General features: G+C 37.1%; 4 protein-coding genes and 5 long non-coding RNA genes across 9 annotated transcripts; 5 read left to right on the top strand and 4 right to left on the bottom strand.

The window, feature by feature from the left end:
- The first annotated feature begins 1,088 nt into the window (after window positions 1–1,088).
- On the top strand, window positions 1,089–2,199 carry LOC143452690 (uncharacterized). Its single transcript, XR_013115093.1, has 3 exons — window positions 1,089–1,234; window positions 1,453–1,581; window positions 1,672–2,199. It is a non-coding gene; the product is annotated as an uncharacterized LOC143452690 (long non-coding RNA).
- A 2,292-nt stretch (window positions 2,200–4,491) lies between these two features.
- Window positions 4,492–6,025, bottom strand: LOC143452600 (uncharacterized). The gene is made up of 3 exons (XM_076953668.1): window positions 5,670–6,025; window positions 5,467–5,575; window positions 4,492–5,011 (listed from the first exon to the last, which is right to left on the bottom strand). The coding sequence occupies exons 1-3, from the start codon at window positions 5,797–5,799 to the stop codon at window positions 4,948–4,950; spliced, it is 303 nt and encodes a 100-aa protein (XP_076809783.1). The 5' UTR covers window positions 5,800–6,025; the 3' UTR covers window positions 4,492–4,947.
- A 1,203-nt stretch (window positions 6,026–7,228) lies between these two features.
- Window positions 7,229–8,339, top strand: LOC143468888 (uncharacterized). Its single transcript, XR_013119036.1, has 3 exons — window positions 7,229–7,374; window positions 7,593–7,721; window positions 7,812–8,339. It is a non-coding gene; the product is annotated as an uncharacterized LOC143468888 (long non-coding RNA).
- Window positions 8,340–10,877: 2,538 nt separating this feature from the next.
- On the bottom strand, window positions 10,878–12,166 carry LOC143459921 (uncharacterized). The gene is made up of 3 exons (XM_076957246.1): window positions 11,810–12,166; window positions 11,607–11,715; window positions 10,878–11,151 (listed from the first exon to the last, which is right to left on the bottom strand). The coding sequence occupies exons 1-3, from the start codon at window positions 11,937–11,939 to the stop codon at window positions 11,088–11,090; spliced, it is 303 nt and encodes a 100-aa protein (XP_076813361.1). The 5' UTR covers window positions 11,940–12,166; the 3' UTR covers window positions 10,878–11,087.
- Window positions 12,167–13,368: 1,202 nt separating this feature from the next.
- LOC143468883 (uncharacterized) lies at window positions 13,369–14,479 on the top strand. The gene is made up of 3 exons (XR_013119033.1): window positions 13,369–13,514; window positions 13,733–13,861; window positions 13,952–14,479. It is a non-coding gene; the product is annotated as an uncharacterized LOC143468883 (long non-coding RNA).
- Window positions 14,480–16,771: 2,292 nt separating this feature from the next.
- Window positions 16,772–18,305, bottom strand: LOC143472416 (uncharacterized). The gene is made up of 3 exons (XM_076969976.1): window positions 17,950–18,305; window positions 17,747–17,855; window positions 16,772–17,291 (listed from the first exon to the last, which is right to left on the bottom strand). The coding sequence occupies exons 1-3, from the start codon at window positions 18,077–18,079 to the stop codon at window positions 17,228–17,230; spliced, it is 303 nt and encodes a 100-aa protein (XP_076826091.1). The 5' UTR covers window positions 18,080–18,305; the 3' UTR covers window positions 16,772–17,227.
- Window positions 18,306–19,508: 1,203 nt separating this feature from the next.
- On the top strand, window positions 19,509–20,619 carry LOC143468876 (uncharacterized). Its single transcript, XR_013119032.1, has 3 exons — window positions 19,509–19,654; window positions 19,873–20,001; window positions 20,092–20,619. It is a non-coding gene; the product is annotated as an uncharacterized LOC143468876 (long non-coding RNA).
- A 2,292-nt stretch (window positions 20,620–22,911) lies between these two features.
- LOC143472432 (uncharacterized) lies at window positions 22,912–24,445 on the bottom strand. Its single transcript, XM_076969977.1, has 3 exons — window positions 24,090–24,445; window positions 23,887–23,995; window positions 22,912–23,431 (listed from the first exon to the last, which is right to left on the bottom strand). The coding sequence occupies exons 1-3, from the start codon at window positions 24,217–24,219 to the stop codon at window positions 23,368–23,370; spliced, it is 303 nt and encodes a 100-aa protein (XP_076826092.1). The 5' UTR covers window positions 24,220–24,445; the 3' UTR covers window positions 22,912–23,367.
- Window positions 24,446–25,647: 1,202 nt separating this feature from the next.
- LOC143444143 (uncharacterized) lies at window positions 25,648–26,141 on the top strand. Its single transcript, XR_013113686.1, has 2 exons — window positions 25,648–25,793; window positions 26,013–26,141. It is a non-coding gene; the product is annotated as an uncharacterized LOC143444143 (long non-coding RNA).
- Window positions 26,142–26,498: the final 357 nt, after the last annotated feature.

Raw genomic sequence — 26,498 nt, forward strand, 5'->3', positions numbered from 1 at the left:
CTATTTCGAATTACGATTTGCTAGGCCTAGCAAATACTTAAAAATGGCACGCGATCATTAACTCCATAACTCAGTCGCTTTAGTAGCCTAGTTAGGCTACATTACATCAATATCTTTCATCCACGTAAGTATCAGACGAAGAAACTTTCCCAGTTGATAACAAAAGTCAACGCAAAAGTAATTAATGTTAACACGTCCGCCAGCTAACAATCTTTAAACTAAAGCGTTCCTCTTTTCGTTATGTGTATGCGGAGAGCGGAAATGGACATCGGATTTACAATTGACACTTTGGCGTACTGCGCTACAGGCCAGTCTACTCGCGATTGAAAACGATGTACGTATTTTCGCTAACTTTAGGCTAGGTTCAGACATGGCAGAAATGGCGGGGCCAGACAGTTTTCTTTTGAGCCGGCTGACGGAAAATCTAATGGGAGTTGAAACTAAGCAGGCTGGCTAAGGTAGCAAATAACTTACTGTCGTATCTCGTACATAAGTATTACCATATTTCACGAAGCACAAACCGAGACAAATTAAATAGCATGGTCGGTAAGGTAGCCGAGTGGTTAAAGCAGTAATGCGAACCGTGTTCGATACCCAGTGGCGCTCCCGTTGTTAATGCCTTTGGCAGGTCACGACTCTTGACCCTGTTCAATGGACCTGGAGAACAGTTCTCAATTTAAAAAATAGGATATAAAAATTCGAAAAGACAAATAAAAAGTGTGTGGCAATCTAAATTTGCACAACCACAAAGGCTAGCTCGGTAACCGGGGCTCGAACTATGGAAAATCATCGCCGAGTGTACGTCGTGCAAAGACTTTCCTTATTCCAAGAATAAAGAATTATTTTATCATAGAAACACTATAGATCGTGACGTCATCATAATTGCTTCACTCATGACAAACATGTTCAAGTTACTGCTTCACTAAGATTGTGATATCAAAAGTACCGAATGGCAAATTTTAAAACATTTTTTTTTTCTAAAAAAAGGCTCCGTAAACCTGGTTGTATTGTATGGTGATTTCATGACTGCACTTAACTACCCGTTTATCCATGGCAGAACCCAATAGACTAAATAACTTTTATGGCAATCGAGCAATTCCTCAATTGTTTCATCACATTTGAAACAAATGCTTGAAAGCCCAAATGCGCACCAGAAGTTATAACCTGCAGTTGATATCTGACCCAATCACGGAATTTCAAAACCCAACCTACGGAATGTCGCCGCCACTGAATGGTACATAGGAAAAATAACAATAAGCGAAAAACGGCTTTTGTACACTTTAACTTTACACTAAGAAACAAGATGAAAACAAGAAATAATCAAAAATGTTGCAATAAGACCACAAGCGTATTCATTTAAGTATATGGAAAAAATAGAACTTTAGCCTATTCCTTTGATGGAAGTATTTAGGTTATTTATTTCGGTGATGATATTAGATCTACTCTTTACAGTACAGTGAGTGCCGCTATATAAGCCCACCTCGAGACCGGACGATTATCGACCTAATACGCGAGTAAGTTCATAAAATTGAAAGTGGGTTTTCCCTCTAGATGACTGTGCACAACACATACAGACAACCGGTAAGTTTATCTCTTAACACAGCATAAAAATAACATTTATTGACGTATTTTAGTCCACAAAAAACATCAAGTAATTACGGATAGTTTCAGAAAAACCATCAACACGTTCACGATTCAGCTTGTGATGAAACACCTGGTTCGGAAATTAAACTTGTCGCCCCGAAGAAAATGTGGAAAAGGGTATCAAGAATCGAAGCGTGGCTTGGCCGTAGTTGTCATGAATCACACTGCGCTAAACCTGACTGCCATCATCACGCCGTTTTTGTCTTCAGTTTTGCGATCGTGATCCGAAAAATGGCTTTATAGAACGTGTGTTTGGCTTGTAAAGCGGGGTATTTTACTATAACAACAAACATACTGAATCGGGACCACGCCAAATTTGGCTTCATAAGCGAATAGGTTCATAAAGCGGCGACCACTGTATTCTGTTTTTGTATAAAAAGAATGATGATGCCGCTCACTCGCAAGCATCATGGAAATTTTACTTGATTCGCAGCTTGCGTTTTTGCCTGTTCCTTTGGTTTATTCAAAAAATCAAAAAAAATGTTGCAAACAGTAACCGCCTACGCTCAGCGGTGTAATTCTAAATAGAGAAGTGGACGTTCGCTGTCAAACAGGTATGGTATTGCAACCAAATGGATATGAAAATGAGGATAAAATGAAAAAATAAGTGGGGAAACGGCGATCTTCCTCCAATACACTCCATCTTACGCTCCAAAAGCCGCTTTAAAACGCCTTGAAATGAAATGCATTTCACATTCATCTATAATAGCTGAAACTTTAATGGCGTATACTTTTGAAACGCGTCTTTATAACAATATTGCAAGGCCGTATATAGGCCTACACTATGGTAATAGCTAGCGAGCGATTTTGAAACGCCGTATATTGTATGTTTTCCTAGAGACCTAGACTTAGAGGTTATGCCTGACTTTTTACTTTTGTATGCGACAACTTTTTGGCTTTCATTTACAGAAAAAACACAAAATAGGCGAGTATACGACGTTAAAAGAATTGTTTTTTACGGCGTTTCAGTATTGTAAACTATAGATTGGCAGCTATTGTACGTAAAATATGAGAATAGGCTACATTTTATTTTGAGGCGTAATAAAGCGTTTTCAAGAGTAAAAACCCAAATTTTTTGCGCCCTGCACAATTTGGGCAAGGTGAAAAACGTTTAGAGATTTATGAACCAGTTTTTAAAAGCTTTTGCCCAACTCCTCCTCAACGCAATCTTAAATAGGTTTCGCCGTTAATTAAAACTTTTTCTTATCAAACAAAATTACACTTTGTTTCGTGTTAAATACTTTAAAAAAAGAACACAAAAACCGTGATTATTTTGTGTCGTCTGCTAGCGATTACTAAGTACACAAGCACACTGCCTTTAAATGAACTTACGCTCCTGTGCAGTAAGTGAGAAATTCAGTGGTGGACCGGTTCTTGGAATTATAATGATCTCCGCGAACCGGTTGTTAACAATCGTATTTATAGGCCTATGTGTATATCGGCCCCGGGTCAATATGGCATGCTGCTAGTGAGAGAACCGGATGTTAAGACATTTGAATCCCACCACTGGAGAAACCCCACATGAAAGCAGGAAGTTTGATAAAGCAAATGGCTATATAACAGTTAACAAACAATGTTGAAACGATTGCAGGCCCTACGCATCACCCACTTTTTTATCAAAAAACTAGACTGGTCTTCGCAAAACATAAAATAGGCGGGTTATACGGCGTTACAAAATTGTTGTAACTTATGCGCCGTTACTTTTTCGTCCGCCGTAAATTGCCAGCAATTGTTCGTATGAATTTGGGAATACGGTTTCTTTCAAGGCGTTTTTAAAGCGTTTACTGAGACATAAAAAGACAAAATTTTTGCACTCCTCGCAATTTGGGCTGTGGTGACAACTGACAACCACCGAAATTACAAACTAAGCTTTCAAAAATATCTTAGCGCCCCCGGACGGAAAGTTGATGTACATACCACCACGATACTTATCATTACTGGTATAAAACAATTTATTTTTAGAATATAATTGTACAACTTGCATATTTTCTCTTATTCTGACAATAGTCTATTTCCTGAACTGGTTGACCTAGTGTTTGAGGTGACTCCACAGCCTTCAAGAGTACGTTAGCTCACTACCTGCAGGTTGGTATTCTCAGTTCATCATTATTTTTTAGAATTGTGAAATGCTTGCTTTCGGTAGTCCGATTTTTCATTGATAGAGCCAAATAAAGTATTCAAAATGCAAGCTCTGTGTTTTGAGATGTTGGAAGAGATGTTTAATAATGTAGAAAATTCTAAAAGAGTAAAATCAATTCGAATAACTTAGATCAATAGACAGACACAAAGATCGTCTTTAAAAAAGAAATGCACTCAGTGTAGGATTTACAAAGTAGCATTTGCTATGGGCCCAGCGCTAAAGCTGTCTTTTTATAACAAAAAAAATAGAAAGTGCCAAGTGCTCAATTCGGGTTGTTGATGACGTTTGTCGTGTTATTGCTAACATACCTATTTATATAATTACAAACAGCGAAATTTAGCACTATATTTAACGAAGTCTTCAAATTAATTTGGACGTATTAGAGCCCCGCAGATTTTTAGTGCTACTGGCCTCACACCAGCTTCATCCGGCTATGGATGCATTTTTTTTTTGCTTTTTCATAACATCGTCATTGTTATTGGTGAAAAATAAACGATAGAATACCAATTACCCACTCTCCTAAGTAACCTAACCATGTACTTTTAATATGTTATATCTATGTTTTTAACCTTAGCAGCCAGGCTCAGTACCACCACCGTTATTTTCGCCTTATGGTCAATTTTGACCACTGTCATTCTGGCAGAATCCTAGCAGAATCATACTATCCAAACGAACAACAGTGTTTCCGACTCCAAAATTTTCAAAAACAGAATGAAACAGCATTTTATAACAAAGCAGACAAAGTTTAACGCTTCCAATCATCCAAGTTAAAAAAACAAAAATTTTAGACACTTATTTTAAAATTAGAAATGATGGTAACACAAAACAACAAGAAGGAAAAAAACAACAAAGTATACACACAAAACGAATTTCAAGAGATATGAATGTTGTACTCCTCCGTCACAATTAAAAAACGATTTGAATACATGACGTAATAATGGACATAAGGAAAAAGGCCTTGTTGCAGATTCTTAAAGAAGATTTCCTCCTCTTCACGATGGTGACCTTGAAATCGATCCCCCCTGGCCGGAAAGTTCCGAAATTCACAAAAACGCGACAGGTACTAAGAAATGCGATAATACCCCCAAAACGTACAGAATGCCGTATTTATTAAATGTTTCACGTCAATTCTGCTGAGTGTTGCCGGAAGAGGTGTGAATTTTTTATTGCAGATTCTTAAAGAAGATTTCCTCCTCTTCACGATGGTGACCTTGAAATCGATCCCCCCTGGCATAAGTTTAGCATACAAGGATATTGGTGCCTCAATTATCCGTACCTCGTTTAACCGACATTCAATTATCCAATCATTTTATGACACAATAATAAAACAAACAAACTGTGAAGCATCCTGCACCTATATAATGTGTCTGGTATAGCCTACTCTCATTAATTTTACTTACTTGCACTGTTTTCTTAAAAATTAAATTCTATGCTGTACTGTAACAATTTGAGATGGGTTCATATTCGAAAGGTAACAAGAAATGTAAAAGAATAGTTTATATCTTAAATTTAAGCATTCGTTTCTTTGCTTATCCACTTAAATTTCTAAAAACATTGTCCCAACTAGACTGGATAATCGAGGAAGAACAGTACATCAAGTGGTTGTCCACTGGACCCTTTTATCTTACGCACACCGCTATATTTCTAAAATAAAAGTCCAGTATGCCAGCACATGCTCGTACCTAACTTGTGGCAATGAAGATATTTTGTATTGTTCCTCTAGAACCCTTGAATTCATGCTGATATCCCACCATTTTGGTGAAGCTCGTTCAAAGAAAACAGGCTGTTTACCTTTAAAAAATAAAAAATTTGTTTGAGTGATATTCGATGTTCATGTTTCAAAATTTATAAAATAATATGAAAAAGTAAAAGTATTAAATGTCACCTCGGCTTAATTTTAACTTGTTCTGTTCTTTTTCGTCATTGGGGTTTAAATTTTTTCCATTTTCGTGACATATAAAATTGACATTTGACGATCGGGAATTGACGTTGTAAGCCACACTTGTTTCAGACATGTTTGTGTTGAGAAAATACCAAATTACATAATTGAACTGGGCCTAATCAAGTCAGCTGCCCTAGCAACTCAGTCGATAAAACCATTCTAACTCTGCCACATTTATGATATAGAAATAATATAAATGTACCATAACCAGATCTACACAAAAAGAAGATTCAAGCAAGGCAAGAAATTTTGCTTTACAGTCAGAATGAGACTATATAAGTCTATATAGCTAAAGCAAACTTGAGTAGTGTCTGGCTGTCAGATTAATGCCTTGATGCAGCATTTATAGAATTACTGGTAACAGTACTGGACAAAAAAGCCGTATAGGCCTATAGATATATCAAGTACCGTATTCTATTTCGAATTACGATTTGCTAGGCCTAGCAAATACTTAAAAATGGCACGCGATCATTAACTCCATAACTCAGTCGCTTTAGTAGCCTAGTTAGGCTACATTACATCAATATCTTTCATCCACGTAAGTATCAGACGAAGAAACTTTCCCAGTTGATAACAAAAGTCAACGCAAAAGTAATTAATGTTAACACGTCCGCCAGCTAACAATCTTTAAACTAAAGCGTTCCTCTTTTCGTTATGTGTATGCGGAGAGCGGAAATGGACATCGGATTTACAATTGACACTTTGGCGTACTGCGCTACAGGCCAGTCTACTCGCGATTGAAAACGATGTACGTATTTTCGCTAACTTTAGGCTAGGTTCAGACATGGCAGAAATGGCGGGGCCAGACAGTTTTCTTTTGAGCCGGCTGACGGAAAATCTAATGGGAGTTGAAACTAAGCAGGCTGGCTAAGGTAGCAAATAACTTACTGTCGTATCTCGTACATAAGTATTACCATATTTCACGAAGCACAAACCGAGACAAATTAAATAGCATGGTCGGTAAGGTAGCCGAGTGGTTAAAGCAGTAATGCGAACCGTGTTCGATACCCAGTGGCGCTCCCGTTGTTAATGCCTTTGGCAGGTCACGACTCTTGACCCTGTTCAATGGACCTGGAGAACAGTTCTCAATTTAAAAAATAGGATATAAAAATTCGAAAAGACAAATAAAAAGTGTGTGGCAATCTAAATTTGCACAACCACAAAGGCTAGCTCGGTAACCGGGGCTCGAACTATGGAAAATCATCGCCGAGTGTACGTCGTGCAAAGACTTTCCTTATTCCAAGAATAAAGAATTATTTTATCATAGAAACACTATAGATCGTGACGTCATCATAATTGCTTCACTCATGACAAACATGTTCAAGTTACTGCTTCACTAAGATTGTGATATCAAAAGTACCGAATGGCAAATTTTAAAACATTTTTTTTTTCTAAAAAAAGGCTCCGTAAACCTGGTTGTATTGTATGGTGATTTCATGACTGCACTTAACTACCCGTTTATCCATGGCAGAACCCAATAGACTAAATAACTTTTATGGCAATCGAGCAATTCCTCAATTGTTTCATCACATTTGAAACAAATGCTTGAAAGCCCAAATGCGCACCAGAAGTTATAACCTGCAGTTGATATCTGACCCAATCACGGAATTTCAAAACCCAACCTACGGAATGTCGCCGCCACTGAATGGTACATAGGAAAAATAACAATAAGCGAAAAACGGCTTTTGTACACTTTAACTTTACACTAAGAAACAAGATGAAAACAAGAAATAATCAAAAATGTTGCAATAAGACCACAAGCGTATTCATTTAAGTATATGGAAAAAATAGAACTTTAGCCTATTCCTTTGATGGAAGTATTTAGGTTATTTATTTCGGTGATGATATTAGATCTACTCTTTACAGTACAGTGAGTGCCGCTATATAAGCCCACCTCGAGACCGGACGATTATCGACCTAATACGCGAGTAAGTTCATAAAATTGAAAGTGGGTTTTCCCTCTAGATGACTGTGCACAACACATACAGACAACCGGTAAGTTTATCTCTTAACACAGCATAAAAATAACATTTATTGACGTATTTTAGTCCACAAAAAACATCAAGTAATTACGGATAGTTTCAGAAAAACCATCAACACGTTCACGATTCAGCTTGTGATGAAACACCTGGTTCGGAAATTAAACTTGTCGCCCCGAAGAAAATGTGGAAAAGGGTATCAAGAATCGAAGCGTGGCTTGGCCGTAGTTGTCATGAATCACACTGCGCTAAACCTGACTGCCATCATCACGCCGTTTTTGTCTTCAGTTTTGCGATCGTGATCCGAAAAATGGCTTTATAGAACGTGTGTTTGGCTTGTAAAGCGGGGTATTTTACTATAACAACAAACATACTGAATCGGGACCACGCCAAATTTGGCTTCATAAGCGAATAGGTTCATAAAGCGGCGACCACTGTATTCTGTTTTTGTATAAAAAGAATGATGATGCCGCTCACTCGCAAGCATCATGGAAATTTTACTTGATTCGCAGCTTGCGTTTTTGCCTGTTCCTTTGGTTTATTCAAAAAATCAAAAAAAATGTTGCAAACAGTAACCGCCTACGCTCAGCGGTGTAATTCTAAATAGAGAAGTGGACGTTCGCTGTCAAACAGGTATGGTATTGCAACCAAATGGATATGAAAATGAGGATAAAATGAAAAAATAAGTGGGGAAACGGCGATCTTCCTCCAATACACTCCATCTTACGCTCCAAAAGCCGCTTTAAAACGCCTTGAAATGAAATGCATTTCACATTCATCTATAATAGCTGAAACTTTAATGGCGTATACTTTTGAAACGCGTCTTTATAACAATATTGCAAGGCCGTATATAGGCCTACACTATGGTAATAGCTAGCGAGCGATTTTGAAACGCCGTATATTGTATGTTTTCCTAGAGACCTAGACTTAGAGGTTATACCTGACTTTTTACTTTTGTATGCGACAACTTTTTGGCTTTCATTTACAGAAAAAACACAAAATAGGCGAGTATACGACGTTAAAAGAATTGTTTTTTACGGCGTTTCAGTATTGTAAACTATAGATTGGCAGCTATTGTACGTAAAATATGAGAATAGGCTACATTTTATTTTGAGGCGTAATAAAGCGTTTTCAAGAGTAAAAACCCAAATTTTTTGCGCCCTGCACAATTTGGGCAAGGTGAAAAACGTTTAGAGATTTATGAACCAGTTTTTAAAAGCTTTTGCCCAACTCCTCCTCAACGCAATCTTAAATAGGTTTCGCCGTTAATTAAAACTTTTTCTTATCAAACAAAATTACACTTTGTTTCGTGTTAAATACTTTAAAAAAAGAACACAAAAACCGTGATTATTTTGTGTCGTCTGCTAGCGATTACTAAGTACACAAGCACACTGCCTTTAAATGAACTTACGCTCCTGTGCAGTAAGTGAGAAATTCAGTGGTGGACCGGTTCTTGGAATTATAATGATCTCCGCGAACCGGTTGTTAACAATCGTATTTATAGGCCTATGTGTATATCGGCCCCGGGTCAATATGGCATGCTGCTAGTGAGAGAACCGGATGTTAAGACATTTGAATCCCACCACTGGAGAAACCCCACATGAAAGCAGGAAGTTTGATAAAGCAAATGGCTATATAACAGTTAACAAACAATGTTGAAACGATTGCAGGCCCTACGCATCACCCACTTTTTTATCAAAAAACTAGACTGGTCTTCGCAAAACATAAAATAGGCGGGTTATACGGCGTTACAAAATTGTTGTAACTTATGCGCCGTTACTTTTTCGTCCGCCGTAAATTGCCAGCAATTGTTCGTATGAATTTGGGAATACGGTTTCTTTCAAGGCGTTTTTAAAGCGTTTACTGAGACATAAAAAGACAAAATTTTTGCACTCCTCGCAATTTGGGCTGTGGTGACAACTGACAACCACCGAAATTACAAACTAAGCTTTCAAAAATATCTTAGCGCCCCCGGACGGAAAGTTGATGTACATACCACCACGATACTTATCATTACTGGTATAAAACAATTTATTTTTAGAATATAATTGTACAACTTGCATATTTTCTCTTATTCTGACAATAGTCTATTTCCTGAACTGGTTGACCTAGTGTTTGAGGTGACTCCACAGCCTTCAAGAGTACGTTAGCTCACTACCTGCAGGTTGGTATTCTCAGTTCATCATTATTTTTTAGAATTGTGAAATGCTTGCTTTCGGTAGTCCGATTTTTCATTGATAGAGCCAAATAAAGTATTCAAAATGCAAGCTCTGTGTTTTGAGATGTTGGAAGAGATGTTTAATAATGTAGAAAATTCTAAAAGAGTAAAATCAATTCGAATAACTTAGATCAATAGACAGACACAAAGATCGTCTTTAAAAAAGAAATGCACTCAGTGTAGGATTTACAAAGTAGCATTTGCTATGGGCCCAGCGCTAAAGCTGTCTTTTTATAACAAAAAAAATAGAAAGTGCCAAGTGCTCAATTCGGGTTGTTGATGACGTTTGTCGTGTTATTGCTAACATACCTATTTATATAATTACAAACAGCGAAATTTAGCACTATATTTAACGAAGTCTTCAAATTAATTTGGACGTATTAGAGCCCCGCAGATTTTTAGTGCTACTGGCCTCACACCAGCTTCATCCGGCTATGGATGCATTTTTTTTTTGCTTTTTCATAACATCGTCATTGTTATTGGTGAAAAATAAACGATAGAATACCAATTACCCACTCTCCTAAGTAACCTAACCATGTACTTTTAATATGTTATATCTATGTTTTTAACCTTAGCAGCCAGGCTCAGTACCACCACCGTTATTTTCGCCTTATGGTCAATTTTGACCACTGTCATTCTGGCAGAATCCTAGCAGAATCATACTATCCAAACGAACAACAGTGTTTCCGACTCCAAAATTTTCAAAAACAGAATGAAACAGCATTTTATAACAAAGCAGACAAAGTTTAACGCTTCCAATCATCCAAGTTAAAAAAACAAAAATTTTAGACACTTATTTTAAAATTAGAAATGATGGTAACACAAAACAACAAGAAGGAAAAAAACAACAAAGTATACACACAAAACGAATTTCAAGAGATATGAATGTTGTACTCCTCCGTCACAATTAAAAAACGATTTGAATACATGACCTAATAATGGACATAAGGAAAAAGGCCTTGTTGCAGATTCTTAAAGAAGATTTCCTCCTCTTCACGATGGTGACCTTGAAATCGATCCCCCCTGGCCGGAAAGTTCCGAAATTCACAAAAACGCGACAGGTACTAAGAAATGCGATAATACCCCCAAAACGTACAGAATGCCGTATTTATTAAATGTTTCACGTCAATTCTGCTGAGTGTTGCCGGAAGAGGTGTGAATTTTTTATTGCAGATTCTTAAAGAAGATTTCCTCCTCTTCACGATGGTGACCTTGAAATCGATCCCCCCTGGCATAAGTTTAGCATACAAGGATATTGGTGCCTCAATTATCCGTACCTCGTTTAACCGACATTCAATTATCCAATCATTTTATGACACAATAATAAAACAAACAAACTGTGAAGCATCCTGCACCTATATAATGTGTCTGGTATAGCCTACTCTCATTAATTTTACTTACTTGCACTGTTTTCTTAAAAATTAAATTCTATGCTGTACTGTAACAATTTGAGATGGGTTCATATTCGAAAGGTAACAAGAAATGTAAAAGAATAGTTTATATCTTAAATTTAAGCATTCGTTTCTTTGCTTATCCACTTAAATTTCTAAAAACATTGTCCCAACTAGACTGGATAATCGAGGAAGAACAGTACATCAAGTGGTTGTCCACTGGACCCTTTTATCTTACGCACACCGCTATATTTCTAAAATAAAAGTCCAGTATGCCAGCACATGCTCGTACCTAACTTGTGGCAATGAAGATATTTTGTATTGTTCCTCTAGAACCCTTGAATTCATGCTGATATCCCACCATTTTGGTGAAGCTCGTTCAAAGAAAACAGGCTGTTTACCTTTAAAAAATAAAAAATTTGTTTGAGTGATATTCGATGTTCATGTTTCAAAATTTATAAAATAATATGAAAAAGTAAAAGTATTAAATGTCACCTCGGCTTAATTTTAACTTGTTCTGTTCTTTTTCGTCATTGGGGTTTAAATTTTTTCCATTTTCGTGACATATAAAATTGACATTTGACGATCGGGAATTGACGTTGTAAGCCACACTTGTTTCAGACATGTTTGTGTTGAGAAAATACCAAATTACATAATTGAACTGGGCCTAATCAAGTCAGCTGCCCTAGCAACTCAGTCGATAAAACCATTCTAACTCTGCCACATTTATGATATAGAAATAATATAAATGTACCATAACCAGATCTACACAAAAAGAAGATTCAAGCAAGGCAAGAAATTTTGCTTTACAGTCAGAATGAGACTATATAAGTCTATATAGCTAAAGCAAACTTGAGTAGTGTCTGGCTGTCAGATTAATGCCTTGATGCAGCATTTATAGAATTACTGGTAACAGTACTGGACAAAAAAGCCGTATAGGCCTATAGATATATCAAGTACCGTATTCTATTTCGAATTACGATTTGCTAGGCCTAGCAAATACTTAAAAATGGCACGCGATCATTAACTCCATAACTCAGTCGCTTTAGTAGCCTAGTTAGGCTACATTACATCAATATCTTTCATCCACGTAAGTATCAGACGAAGAAACTTTCCCAGTTGATAACAAAAGTCAACGCAAAAGTAATTAATGTTAACACGTCCGCCAGCTAACAATCTTTAAACTAAAGCGTTCCTCTTTTCGTTATGTGTATGCGGAGAGCGGAAATGGACATCGGATTTACAATTGACACTTTGGCGTACTGCGCTACAGGCCAGTCTACTCGCGATTGAAAACGATGTACGTATTTTCGCTAACTTTAGGCTAGGTTCAGACATGGCAGAAATGGCGGGGCCAGACAGTTTTCTTTTGAGCCGGCTGACGGAAAATCTAATGGGAGTTGAAACTAAGCAGGCTGGCTAAGGTAGCAAATAACTTACTGTCGTATCTCGTACATAAGTATTACCATATTTCACGAAGCACAAACCGAGACAAATTAAATAGCATGGTCGGTAAGGTAGCCGAGTGGTTAAAGCAGTAATGCGAACCGTGTTCGATACCCAGTGGCGCTCCCGTTGTTAATGCCTTTGGCAGGTCACGACTCTTGACCCTGTTCAATGGACCTGGAGAACAGTTCTCAATTTAAAAAATAGGATATAAAAATTCGAAAAGACAAATAAAAAGTGTGTGGCAATCTAAATTTGCACAACCACAAAGGCTAGCTCGGTAACCGGGGCTCGAACTATGGAAAATCATCGCCGAGTGTACGTCGTGCAAAGACTTTCCTTATTCCAAGAATAAAGAATTATTTTATCATAGAAACACTATAGATCGTGACGTCATCATAATTGCTTCACTCATGACAAACATGTTCAAGTTACTGCTTCACTAAGATTGTGATATCAAAAGTACCGAATGGCAAATTTTAAAACATTTTTTTTTTCTAAAAAAAGGCTCCGTAAACCTGGTTGTATTGTATGGTGATTTCATGACTGCACTTAACTACCCGTTTATCCATGGCAGAACCCAATAGACTAAATAACTTTTATGGCAATCGAGCAATTCCTCAATTGTTTCATCACATTTGAAACAAATGCTTGAAAGCCCAAATGCGCACCAGAAGTTATAACCTGCAGTTGATATCTGACCCAATCACGGAATTTCAAAACCCAACCTACGGAATGTCGCCGCCACTGAATGGTACATAGGAAAAATAACAATAAGCGAAAAACGGCTTTTGTACACTTTAACTTTACACTAAGAAACAAGATGAAAACAAGAAATAATCAAAAATGTTGCAATAAGACCACAAGCGTATTCATTTAAGTATATGGAAAAAATAGAACTTTAGCCTATTCCTTTGATGGAAGTATTTAGGTTATTTATTTCGGTGATGATATTAGATCTACTCTTTACAGTACAGTGAGTGCCGCTATATAAGCCCACCTCGAGACCGGACGATTATCGACCTAATACGCGAGTAAGTTCATAAAATTGAAAGTGGGTTTTCCCTCTAGATGACTGTGCACAACACATACAGACAACCGGTAAGTTTATCTCTTAACACAGCATAAAAATAACATTTATTGACGTATTTTAGTCCACAAAAAACATCAAGTAATTACGGATAGTTTCAGAAAAACCATCAACACGTTCACGATTCAGCTTGTGATGAAACACCTGGTTCGGAAATTAAACTTGTCGCCCCGAAGAAAATGTGGAAAAGGGTATCAAGAATCGAAGCGTGGCTTGGCCGTAGTTGTCATGAATCACACTGCGCTAAACCTGACTGCCATCATCACGCCGTTTTTGTCTTCAGTTTTGCGATCGTGATCCGAAAAATGGCTTTATAGAACGTGTGTTTGGCTTGTAAAGCGGGGTATTTTACTATAACAACAAACATACTGAATCGGGACCACGCCAAATTTGGCTTCATAAGCGAATAGGTTCATAAAGCGGCGACCACTGTATTCTGTTTTTGTATAAAAAGAATGATGATGCCGCTCACTCGCAAGCATCATGGAAATTTTACTTGATTCGCAGCTTGCGTTTTTGCCTGTTCCTTTGGTTTATTCAAAAAATCAAAAAAAATGTTGCAAACAGTAACCGCCTACGCTCAGCGGTGTAATTCTAAATAGAGAAGTGGACGTTCGCTGTCAAACAGGTATGGTATTGCAACCAAATGGATATGAAAATGAGGATAAAATGAAAAAATAAGTGGGGAAACGGCGATCTTCCTCCAATACACTCCATCTTACGCTCCAAAAGCCGCTTTAAAACGCCTTGAAATGAAATGCATTTCACATTCATCTATAATAGCTGAAACTTTAATGGCGTATACTTTTGAAACGCGTCTTTATAACAATATTGCAAGGCCGTATATAGGCCTACACTATGGTAATAGCTAGCGAGCGATTTTGAAACGCCGTATATTGTATGTTTTCCTAGAGACCTAGACTTAGAGGTTATACCTGACTTTTTACTTTTGTATGCGACAACTTTTTGGCTTTCATTTACAGAAAAAACACAAAATAGGCGAGTATACGACGTTAAAAGAATTGTTTTTTACGGCGTTTCAGTATTGTAAACTATAGATTGGCAGCTATTGTACGTAAAATATGAGAATAGGCTACATTTTATTTTGAGGCGTAATAAAGCGTTTTCAAGAGTAAAAACCCAAATTTTTTGCGCCCTGCACAATTTGGGCAAGGTGAAAAACGTTTAGAGATTTATGAACCAGTTTTTAAAAGCTTTTGCCCAACTCCTCCTCAACGCAATCTTAAATAGGTTTCGCCGTTAATTAAAACTTTTTCTTATCAAACAAAATTACACTTTGTTTCGTGTTAAATACTTTAAAAAAAGAACACAAAAACCGTGATTATTTTGTGTCGTCTGCTAGCGATTACTAAGTACACAAGCACACTGCCTTTAAATGAACTTACGCTCCTGTGCAGTAAGTGAGAAATTCAGTGGTGGACCGGTTCTTGGAATTATAATGATCTCCGCGAACCGGTTGTTAACAATCGTATTTATAGGCCTATGTGTATATCGGCCCCGGGTCAATATGGCATGCTGCTAGTGAGAGAACCGGATGTTAAGACATTTGAATCCCACCACTGGAGAAACCCCACATGAAAGCAGGAAGTTTGATAAAGCAAATGGCTATATAACAGTTAACAAACAATGTTGAAACGATTGCAGGCCCTACGCATCACCCACTTTTTTATCAAAAAACTAGACTGGTCTTCGCAAAACATAAAATAGGCGGGTTATACGGCGTTACAAAATTGTTGTAACTTATGCGCCGTTACTTTTTCGTCCGCCGTAAATTGCCAGCAATTGTTCGTATGAATTTGGGAATACGGTTTCTTTCAAGGCGTTTTTAAAGCGTTTACTGAGACATAAAAAGACAAAATTTTTGCACTCCTCGCAATTTGGGCTGTGGTGACAACTGACAACCACCGAAATTACAAACTAAGCTTTCAAAAATATCTTAGCGCCCCCGGACGGAAAGTTGATGTACATACCACCACGATACTTATCATTACTGGTATAAAACAATTTATTTTTAGAATATAATTGTACAACTTGCATATTTTCTCTTATTCTGACAATAGTCTATTTCCTGAACTGGTTGACCTAGTGTTTGAGGTGACTCCACAGCCTTCAAGAGTACGTTAGCTCACTACCTGCAGGTTGGTATTCTCAGTTCATCATTATTTTTTAGAATTGTGAAATGCTTGCTTTCGGTAGTCCGATTTTTCATTGATAGAGCCAAATAAAGTATTCAAAATGCAAGCTCTGTGTTTTGAGATGTTGGAAGAGATGTTTAATAATGTAGAAAATTCTAAAAGAGTAAAATCAATTCGAATAACTTAGATCAATAGACAGACACAAAGATCGTCTTTAAAAAAGAAATGCACTCAGTGTAGGATTTACAAAGTAGCATTTGCTATGGGCCCAGCGCTAAAGCTGTCTTTTTATAACAAAAAAAATAGAAAGTGCCAAGTGCTCAATTCGGGTTGTTGATGACGTTTGTCGTGTTATTGCTAACATACCTATTTATATAATTACAAACAGCGAAATTTAGCACTATATTTAACGAAGTCTTCAAATTAATTTGGACGTATTAGAGCCCCGCAGATTTTTAGTGCTACTGGCCTCACACCAGCTTCATCCGGCTATGGATGCATTTTTTTTTTGCTTTTTCATAACATCGTCATTGTTATTGGTGAAAAATAAACGATAGAATACCAATTACCCACTCTCCTAAGTAACCTAACCATGTACTTTTAATATGTTATATCTATGTTTTTAACCTTAGCAGCCAGGCTCAGTACCACCACCGTTATTTTCGCCTTATGGTCAATTTTGACCACTGTCATTCTGGCAGAATCCTAGCAGAATCATACTATCCAAACGAACAACAGTGTTTCCGACTCCAAAATTTTCAAAAACAGAATGAAACAGCATTTTATAACAAAGCAGACAAAGTTTAACGCTTCCAATCATCCAAGTTAAAAAAACAAAAATTTTAGACACTTATTTTAAAATTAGAAATGATGGTAACACAAAACAACAAGAAGGAAAAAAACAACAAAGTATACACACAAAACGAATTTCAAGAGATATGAATGTTGTACTCCTCCGTCACAATTAAAAAACGATTTGAATACATGACGTAATAATGGACATAAGGAAAAAGGCCTTGTTGCAGATTCTTAAAGAAGATTTCCTCCTCTTCACGATGGTGACCTTGAAATCGATCCCCCCTGGCCGGAAAGTTCCGAAATTCACAAAAACGCGACAGGTACTAAGAAATGCGATAATACCCCCAAAACGTACAGAATGCCGTATTTATTAAATGTTTCACGTCAATTCTGCTGAGTGTTGCCGGAAGAGGTGTGAATTTTTTATTGCAGATTCTTAAAGAAGATTTCCTCCTCTTCACGATGGTGACCTTGAAATCGATCCCCCCTGGCATAAGTTTAGCATACAAGGATATTGGTGCCTCAATTATCCGTACCTCGTTTAACCGACATTCAATTATCCAATCATTTTATGACACAATAATAAAACAAACAAACTGTGAAGCATCCTGCACCTATATAATGTGTCTGGTATAGCCTACTCTCATTAATTTTACTTACTTGCACTGTTTTCTTAAAAATTAAATTCTATGCTGTACTGTAACAATTTGAGATGGGTTCATATTCGAAAGGTAACAAGAAATGTAAAAGAATAGTTTATATCTTAAATTTAAGCATTCGTTTCTTTGCTTATCCACTTAAATTTCTAAAAACATTGTCCCAACTAGACTGGATAATCGAGGAAGAACAGTACATCAAGTGGTTGTCCACTGGACCCTTTTATCTTACGCACACCGCTATATTTCTAAAATAAAAGTCCAGTATGCCAGCACATGCTCGTACCTAACTTGTGGCAATGAAGATATTTTGTATTGTTCCTCTAGAACCCTTGAATTCATGCTGATATCCCACCATTTTGGTGAAGCTCGTTCAAAGAAAACAGGCTGTTTACCTTTAAAAAATAAAAAATTTGTTTGAGTGATATTCGATGTTCATGTTTCAAAATTTATAAAATAATATGAAAAAGTAAAAGTATTAAATGTCACCTCGGCTTAATTTTAACTTGTTCTGTTCTTTTTCGTCATTGGGGTTTAAATTTTTTCCATTTTCGTGACATATAAAATTGACATTTGACGATCGGGAATTGACGTTGTAAGCCACACTTGTTTCAGACATGTTTGTGTTGAGAAAATACCAAATTACATAATTGAACTGGGCCTAATCAAGTCAGCTGCCCTAGCAACTCAGTCGATAAAACCATTCTAACTCTGCCACATTTATGATATAGAAATAATATAAATGTACCATAACCAGATCTACACAAAAAGAAGATTCAAGCAAGGCAAGAAATTTTGCTTTACAGTCAGAATGAGACTATATAAGTCTATATAGCTAAAGCAAACTTGAGTAGTGTCTGGCTGTCAGATTAATGCCTTGATGCAGCATTTATAGAATTACTGGTAACAGTACTGGACAAAAAAGCCGTATAGGCCTATAGATATATCAAGTACCGTATTCTATTTCGAATTACGATTTGCTAGGCCTAGCAAATACTTAAAAATGGCACGCGATCATTAACTCCATAACTCAGTCGCTTTAGTAGCCTAGTTAGGCTACATTACATCAATATCTTTCATCCACGTAAGTATCAGACGAAGAAACTTTCCCAGTTGATAACAAAAGTCAACGCAAAAGTAATTAATGTTAACACGTCCGCCAGCTAACAATCTTTAAACTAAAGCGTTCCTCTTTTCGTTATGTGTATGCGGAGAGCGGAAATGGACATCGGATTTACAATTGACACTTTGGCGTACTGCGCTACAGGCCAGTCTACTCGCGATTGAAAACGATGTACGTATTTTCGCTAACTTTAGGCTAGGTTCAGACATGGCAGAAATGGCGGGGCCAGACAGTTTTCTTTTGAGCCGGCTGACGGAAAATCTAATGGGAGTTGAAACTAAGCAGGCTGGCTAAGGTAGCAAATAACTTACTGTCGTATCTCGTACATAAGTATTACCATATTTCACGAAGCACAAACCGAGACAAATTAAATAGCATGGTCGGTAAGGTAGCCGAGTGGTTAAAGCAGTAATGCGAACCGTGTTCGATACCCAGTGGCGCTCCCGTTGTTAATGCCTTTGGCAGGTCACGACTCTTGACCCTGTTCAATGGACCTGGAGAACAGTTCTCAATTTAAAAAATAGGATATAAAAATTCGAAAAGACAAATAAAAAGTGTGTGGCAATCTAAATTTGCACAACCACAAAGGCTAGCTCGGTAACCGGGGCTCGAACTATGGAAAATCATCGCCGAGTGTACGTCGTGCAAAGACTTTCCTTATTCCAAGAATAAAGAATTATTTTATCATAGAAACACTATAGATCGTGACGTCATCATAATTGCTTCACTCATGACAAACATGTTCAAGTTACTGCTTCACTAAGATTGTGATATCAAAAGTACCGAATGGCAAATTTTAAAACATTTTTTTTTTCTAAAAAAAGGCTCCGTAAACCTGGTTGTATTGTATGGTGATTTCATGACTGCACTTAACTACCCGTTTATCCATGGCAGAACCCAATAGACTAAATAACTTTTATGGCAATCGAGCAATTCCTCAATTGTTTCATCACATTTGAAACAAATGCTTGAAAGCCCAAATGCGCACCAGAAGTTATAACCTGCAGTTGATATCTGACCCAATCACGGAATTTCAAAACCCAACCTACGGAATGTCGCCGCCACTGAATGGTACATAGGAAAAATAACAATAAGCGAAAAACGGCTTTTGTACACTTTAACTTTACACTAAGAAACAAGATGAAAACAAGAAATAATCAAAAATGTTGCAATAAGACCACAAGCGTATTCATTTAAGTATATGGAAAAAATAGAACTTTAGCCTATTCCTTTGATGGAAGTATTTAGGTTATTTATTTCGGTGATGATATTAGATCTACTCTTTACAGTACAGTGAGTGCCGCTATATAAGCCCACCTCGAGACCGGACGATTATCGACCTAATACGCGAGTAAGTTCATAAAATTGAAAGTGGGTTTTCCCTCTAGATGACTGTGCACAACACATACAGACAACCGGTAAGTTTATCTCTTAACACAGCATAAAAATAACATTTATTGACGTATTTTAGTCCACAAAAAACATCAAGTAATTACGGATAGTTTCAGAAAAACCATCAACACGTTCACGATTCAGCTTGTGATGAAACACCTGGTTCGGAAATTAAACTTGTCGCCCCGAAGAAAATGTGGAAAAGGGTATCAAGAATCGAAGCGTGGCTTGGCCGTAGTTGTCATGAATCACACTGCGCTAAACCTGACTGCCATCATCACGCCGTTTTTGTCTTCAGTTTTGCGATCGTGATCCGAAAAATGGCTTTATAGAACGTGTGTTTGGCTTGTAAAGCGGGGTATTTTACTATAACAACAAACATACTGAATCGGGACCACGCCAAATTTGGCTTCATAAGCGAATAGGTTCATAAAGCGGCGACCACTGTATTCTGTTTTTGTATAAAAAGAATGATGATGCCGCTCACTCGCAAGCATCATGGAAATTTTACTTGATTCGCAGCTTGCGTTTTTGCCTGTTCCTTTGGTTTATTCAAAAAATCAAAAAAAATGTTGCAAACAGTAACCGCCTACGCTCAGCGGTGTAATTCTAAATAGAGAAGTGGACGTTCGCTGTCAAACAGGTATGGTATTGCAACCAAATGGATATGAAAATGAGGATAAAATGAAAAAATAAGTGGGGAAACGGCGATCTTCCTCCAATACACTCCATCTTACGCTCCAAAAGCCGCTTTAAAACGCCTTGAAATGAAATGCATTTCACATTCATCTATAATAGCTGAAACTTTAATGGCGTATACTTTTGAAACGCGTCTTTATAACAATATTGCAAGGCCGTATATAGGCCTACACTATGGTAATAGCTAGCGAGCGATTTTGAAACGCCGTATATTGTATGTTTTCCTAGAGACCTAGACTTAGAGGTTATACCTGACTTTTTACTTTTGTATGCGACAACTTTTTGGCTTTCATTTACAGAAAAAACACAAAATAGGCGAGTATACGACGTTAAAAGAATTGTTTTTTACGGCGTTTCAGTATTGTAAACTATAGATTGGCAGCTATTGTACGTAAAATATGAGAATAGGCTACATTTTATTTTGAGGCGTAATAAAGCGTTTTCAAGAGTAAAAACCCAAATTTTTTGCGCCCTGCACAATTTGGGCAAGGTGAAAAACGTTTAGAGATTTATGAACCAGTTTTTAAAAGCTTTTGCCCAACTCCTCCTCAACGCAATCTTAAATAGGTTTCGCCGTTAATTAAAACTTTTTCTTATCAAACAAAATTACACTTTGTTTCGTGTTAAATACTTTAAAAAAAGAACACAAAAACCGTGATTATTTTGTGTCGTCTGCTAGCGATTACTAAGTACACAAGCACACTGCCTTTAAATGAACTTACGCTCCTGTGCAGTAAGTGAGAAATTCAGTGGTGGACCGGTTCTTGGAATTATAATGATCTCCGCGAACCGGTTGTTAACAATCGTATTTATAGGCCTATGTGTATATCGGCCCCGGGTCAATATGGCATGCTGCTAGTGAGAGAACCGGATGTTAAGACATTTGAATCCCACCACTGGAGAAACCCCACATGAAAGCAGGAAGTTTGATAAAGCAAATGGCTATATAACAGTTAACAAACAATGTTGAAACGATTGCAGGCCCTACGCATCACCCACTTTTTTATCAAAAAACTAGACTGGTCTTCGCAAAACATAAAATAGGCGGGTTATACGGCGTTACAAAATTGTTGTAACTTATGCGCCGTTACTTTTTCGTCCGCCGTAAATTGCCAGCAATTGTTCGTATGAATTTGGGAATACGGTTTCTTTCAAGGCGTTTTTAAAGCGTTTACTGAGACATAAAAAGACAAAATTTTTGCACTCCTCGCAATTTGGGCTGTGGTGACAACTGACAACCACCGAAATTACAAACTAAGCTTTCAAAAATATCTTAGCGCCCCCGGACGGAAAGTTGATGTACATACCACCACGATACTTATCATTACTGGTATAAAACAATTTATTTTTAGAATATAATTGTACAACTTGCATATTTTCTCTTATTCTGACAATAGTCTATTTCCTGAACTGGTTGACCTAGTGTTTGAGGTGACTCCACAGCCTTCAAGAGTACGTTAGCTCACTACCTGCAGGTTGGTATTCTCAGTTCATCATTATTTTTTAGAATTGTGAAATGCTTGCTTTCGGTAGTCCGATTTTTCATTGATAGAGCCAAATAAAGTATTCAAAATGCAAGCTCTGTGTTTTGAGATGTTGGAAGAGATGTTTAATAATGTAGAAAATTCTAAAAGAGTAAAATCAATTCGAATAACTTAGATCAATAGACAGACACAAAGATCGTCTTTAAAAAAGAAATGCACTCAGTGTAGGATTTACAAAGTAGCATTTGCTATGGGCCCAGCGCTAAAGCTGTCTTTTTATAACAAAAAAAATAGAAAGTGCCAAGTGCTCAATTCGGGTTGTTGATGACGTTTGTCGTGTTATTGCTAACATACCTATTTATATAATTACAAACAGCGAAATTTAGCACTATATTTAACGAAGTCTTCAAATTAATTTGGACGTATTAGAGCCCCGCAGATTTTTAGTGCTACTGGCCTCACACCAGCTTCATCCGGCTATGGATGCATTTTTTTTTTGCTTTTTCATAACATCGTCATTGTTATTGGTGAAAAATAAACGATAGAATACCAATTACCCACTCTCCTAAGTAACCTAACCATGTACTTTTAATATGTTATATCTATGTTTTTAACCTTAGCAGCCAGGCTCAGTACCACCACCGTTATTTTCGCCTTATGGTCAATTTTGACCACTGTCATTCTGGCAGAATCCTAGCAGAATCATACTATCCAAACGAACAACAGTGTTTCCGACTCCAAAATTTTCAAAAACAGAATGAAACAGCATTTTATAACAAAGCAGACAAAGTTTAACGCTTCCAATCATCCAAGTTAAAAAAACAAAAATTTTAGACACTTATTTTAAAATTAGAAATGATGGTAACACAAAACAACAAGAAGGAAAAAAACAACAAAGTATACACACAAAACGAATTTCAAGAGATATGAATGTTGTACTCCTCCGTCACAATTAAAAAACGATTTGAATACATGACGTAATAATGGACATAAGGAAAAAGGCCTTGTTGCAGATTCTTAAAGAAGATTTCCTCCTCTTCACGATGGTGACCTTGAAATCGATCCCCCCTGGCCGGAAAGTTCCGAAATTCACAAAAACGCGACAGGTACTAAGAAATGCGATAATACCCCCAAAACGTACAGAATGCCGTATTTATTAAATGTTTCACGTCAATTCTGCTGAGTGTTGCCGGAAGAGGTGTGAATTTTTTATTGCAGATTCTTAAAGAAGATTTCCTCCTCTTCACGATGGTGACCTTGAAATCGATCCCCCCTGGCATAAGTTTAGCATACAAGGATATTGGTGCCTCAATTATCCGTACCTCGTTTAACCGACATTCAATTATCCAATCATTTTATGACACAATAATAAAACAAACAAACTGTGAAGCATCCTGCACCTATATAATGTGTCTGGTATAGCCTACTCTCATTAATTTTACTTACTTGCACTGTTTTCTTAAAAATTAAATTCTATGCTGTACTGTAACAATTTGAGATGGGTTCATATTCGAAAGGTAACAAGAAATGTAAAAGAATAGTTTATATCTTAAATTTAAGCATTCGTTTCTTTGCTTATCCACTTAAATTTCTAAAAACATTGTCCCAACTAGACTGGATAATCGAGGAAGAACAGTACATCAAGTGGTTGTCCACTGGACCCTTTTATCTTACGCACACCGCTATATTTCTAAAATAAAAGTCCAGTATGCCAGCACATGCTCGTACCTAACTTGTGGCAATGAAGATATTTTGTATTGTTCCTCTAGAACCCTTGAATTCATGCTGATATCCCACCATTTTGGTGAAGCTCGTTCAAAGAAAACAGGCTGTTTACCTTTAAAAAATAAAAAATTTGTTTGAGTGATATTCGATGTTCATGTTTCAAAATTTATAAAATAATATGAAAAAGTAAAAGTATTAAATGTCACCTCGGCTTAATTTTAACTTGTTCTGTTCTTTTTCGTCATTGGGGTTTAAATTTTTTCCATTTTCGTGACATATAAAATTGACATTTGACGATCGGGAATTGACGTTGTAAGCCACACTTGTTTCAGACATGTTTGTGTTGAGAAAATACCAAATTACATAATTGAACTGGGCCTAATCAAGTCAGCTGCCCTAGCAACTCAGTCGATAAAACCATTCTAACTCTGCCACATTTATGATATAGAAATAATATAAATGTACCATAACCAGATCTACACAAAAAGAAGATTCAAGCAAGGCAAGAAATTTTGCTTTACAGTCAGAATGAGACTATATAAGTCTATATAGCTAAAGCAAACTTGAGTAGTGTCTGGCTGTCAGATTAATGCCTTGATGCAGCATTTATAGAATTACTGGTAACAGTACTGGACAAAAAAGCCGTATAGGCCTATAGATATATCAAGTACCGTATTCTATTTCGAATTACGATTTGCTAGGCCTAGCAAATACTTAAAAATGGCACGCGATCATTAACTCCATAACTCAGTCGCTTTAGTAGCCTAGTTAGGCTACATTACATCAATATCTTTCATCCACGTAAGTATCAGACGAAGAAACTTTCCCAGTTGATAACAAAAGTCAACGCAAAAGTAATTAATGTTAACACGTCCGCCAGCTAACAATCTTTAAACTAAAGCGTTCCTCTTTTCGTTATGTGTATGCGGAGAGCGGAAATGGACATCGGATTTACAATTGACACTTTGGCGTACTGCGCTACAGGCCAGTCTACTCGCGATTGAAAACGATGTACGTATTTTCGCTAACTTTAGGCTAGGTTCAGACATGGCAGAAATGGCGGGGCCAGACAGTTTTCTTTTGAGCCGGCTGACGGAAAATCTAATGGGAGTTGAAACTAAGCAGGCTGGCTAAGGTAGCAAATAACTTACTGTCGTATCTCGTACATAAGTATTACCATATTTCACGAAGCACAAACCGAGACAAATTAAATAGCATGGTCGGTAAGGTAGCCGAGTGGTTAAAGCAGTAATGCGAACCGTGTTCGATACCCAGTGGCGCTCCCGTTGTTAATGCCTTTGGCAGGTCACGACTCTTGACCCTGTTCAATGGACCTGGAGAACAGTTCTCAATTTAAAAAATAGGATATAAAAATTCGAAAAGACAAATAAAAAGTGTGTGGCAATCTAAATTTGCACAACACAAAGGCTAGCTCGGTAACCGGGGCTCGAACTATGGAAAATCATCGCCGAGTGTACGTCGTGCAAAGACTTTCCTTATTCCAAGAATAAAGAATTATTTTATCATAGAAACACTATAGATCGTGACGTCATCATAATTGCTTCACTCATGACAAACATGTTCAAGTTACTGCTTCACTATGATTGTGATATCAAAAGTACCGAATGGCAAATTTTAAAACATTTTTTTTTTCTAAAAAAAGGCTCCGTAAACCTGGTTGTATTGTATGGTGATTTCATGACTGCACTTAACTACCCGTTTATCCATGGCAGAACCCAATAGACTAAATAACTTTTATGGCAATCGAGCAATTCCTCAATTGTTTCATCACATTTGAAACAAATGCTTGAAAGCCCAAATGCGCACCAGAAGTTATAACCTGCAGTTGATATCTGACCCAATCACGGAATTTCAAAACCCAACCTACGGAATGTCGCCGCCACTGAATGGTACATAGGAAAAATAACAATAAGCGAAAAACGGCTTTTGTACACTTTAACTTTACACTAAGAAACAAGATGAAAACAAGAAATAATCAAAAATGTTGCAATAAGACCACAAGCGTATTCATTTAAGTATATGGAAAAAATAGAACTTTAGCCTATTCCCTTTGATGGAAGTATTTAGGTTATTTATTTCGGTGATGATATTAGATCTACTCTTTACAGTACAGTGAGTGCCGCTATATAAGCCCACCTCGAGACCGGACGATTATCGACCTAATACGCGAGTAAGTTCATAAAATTGAAAGTGGGTTTTCCCTCTAGATGACTGTGCACAACACATACAGACAACCGGTAAGTTTATCTCTTAACACAGCATAAAAATAACATTTATTGACGTATTTTAGTCCACAAAAAACATCAAGTAATTACGGATAGTTTCAGAAAAACCATCAACACGTTCACGATTCAGCTTGTGATGAAACACCTGGTTCGGAAATTAAACTTGTCGCCCCGAAGAAAATGTGGAAAAGGGTATCAAGAATCGAAGCGTGGCTTGGCCGTAGTTGTCATGAATCACACTGCGCTAAACCTGACTGCCATCATCACGCCGTTTTTGTCTTCAGTTTTGCGATCGTGATCCGAAAAATGGCTTTATAGAACGTGTGTTTGGCTTGTAAAGCGGGGTATTTTACTATAACAACAAACATA

The sequence above is a fragment of the Clavelina lepadiformis genome, chromosome 1 (assembly GCF_947623445.1).
Source record: "Clavelina lepadiformis chromosome 1, kaClaLepa1.1, whole genome shotgun sequence".
NCBI lineage: Eukaryota > Metazoa > Chordata > Ascidiacea > Aplousobranchia > Clavelinidae > Clavelina > Clavelina lepadiformis.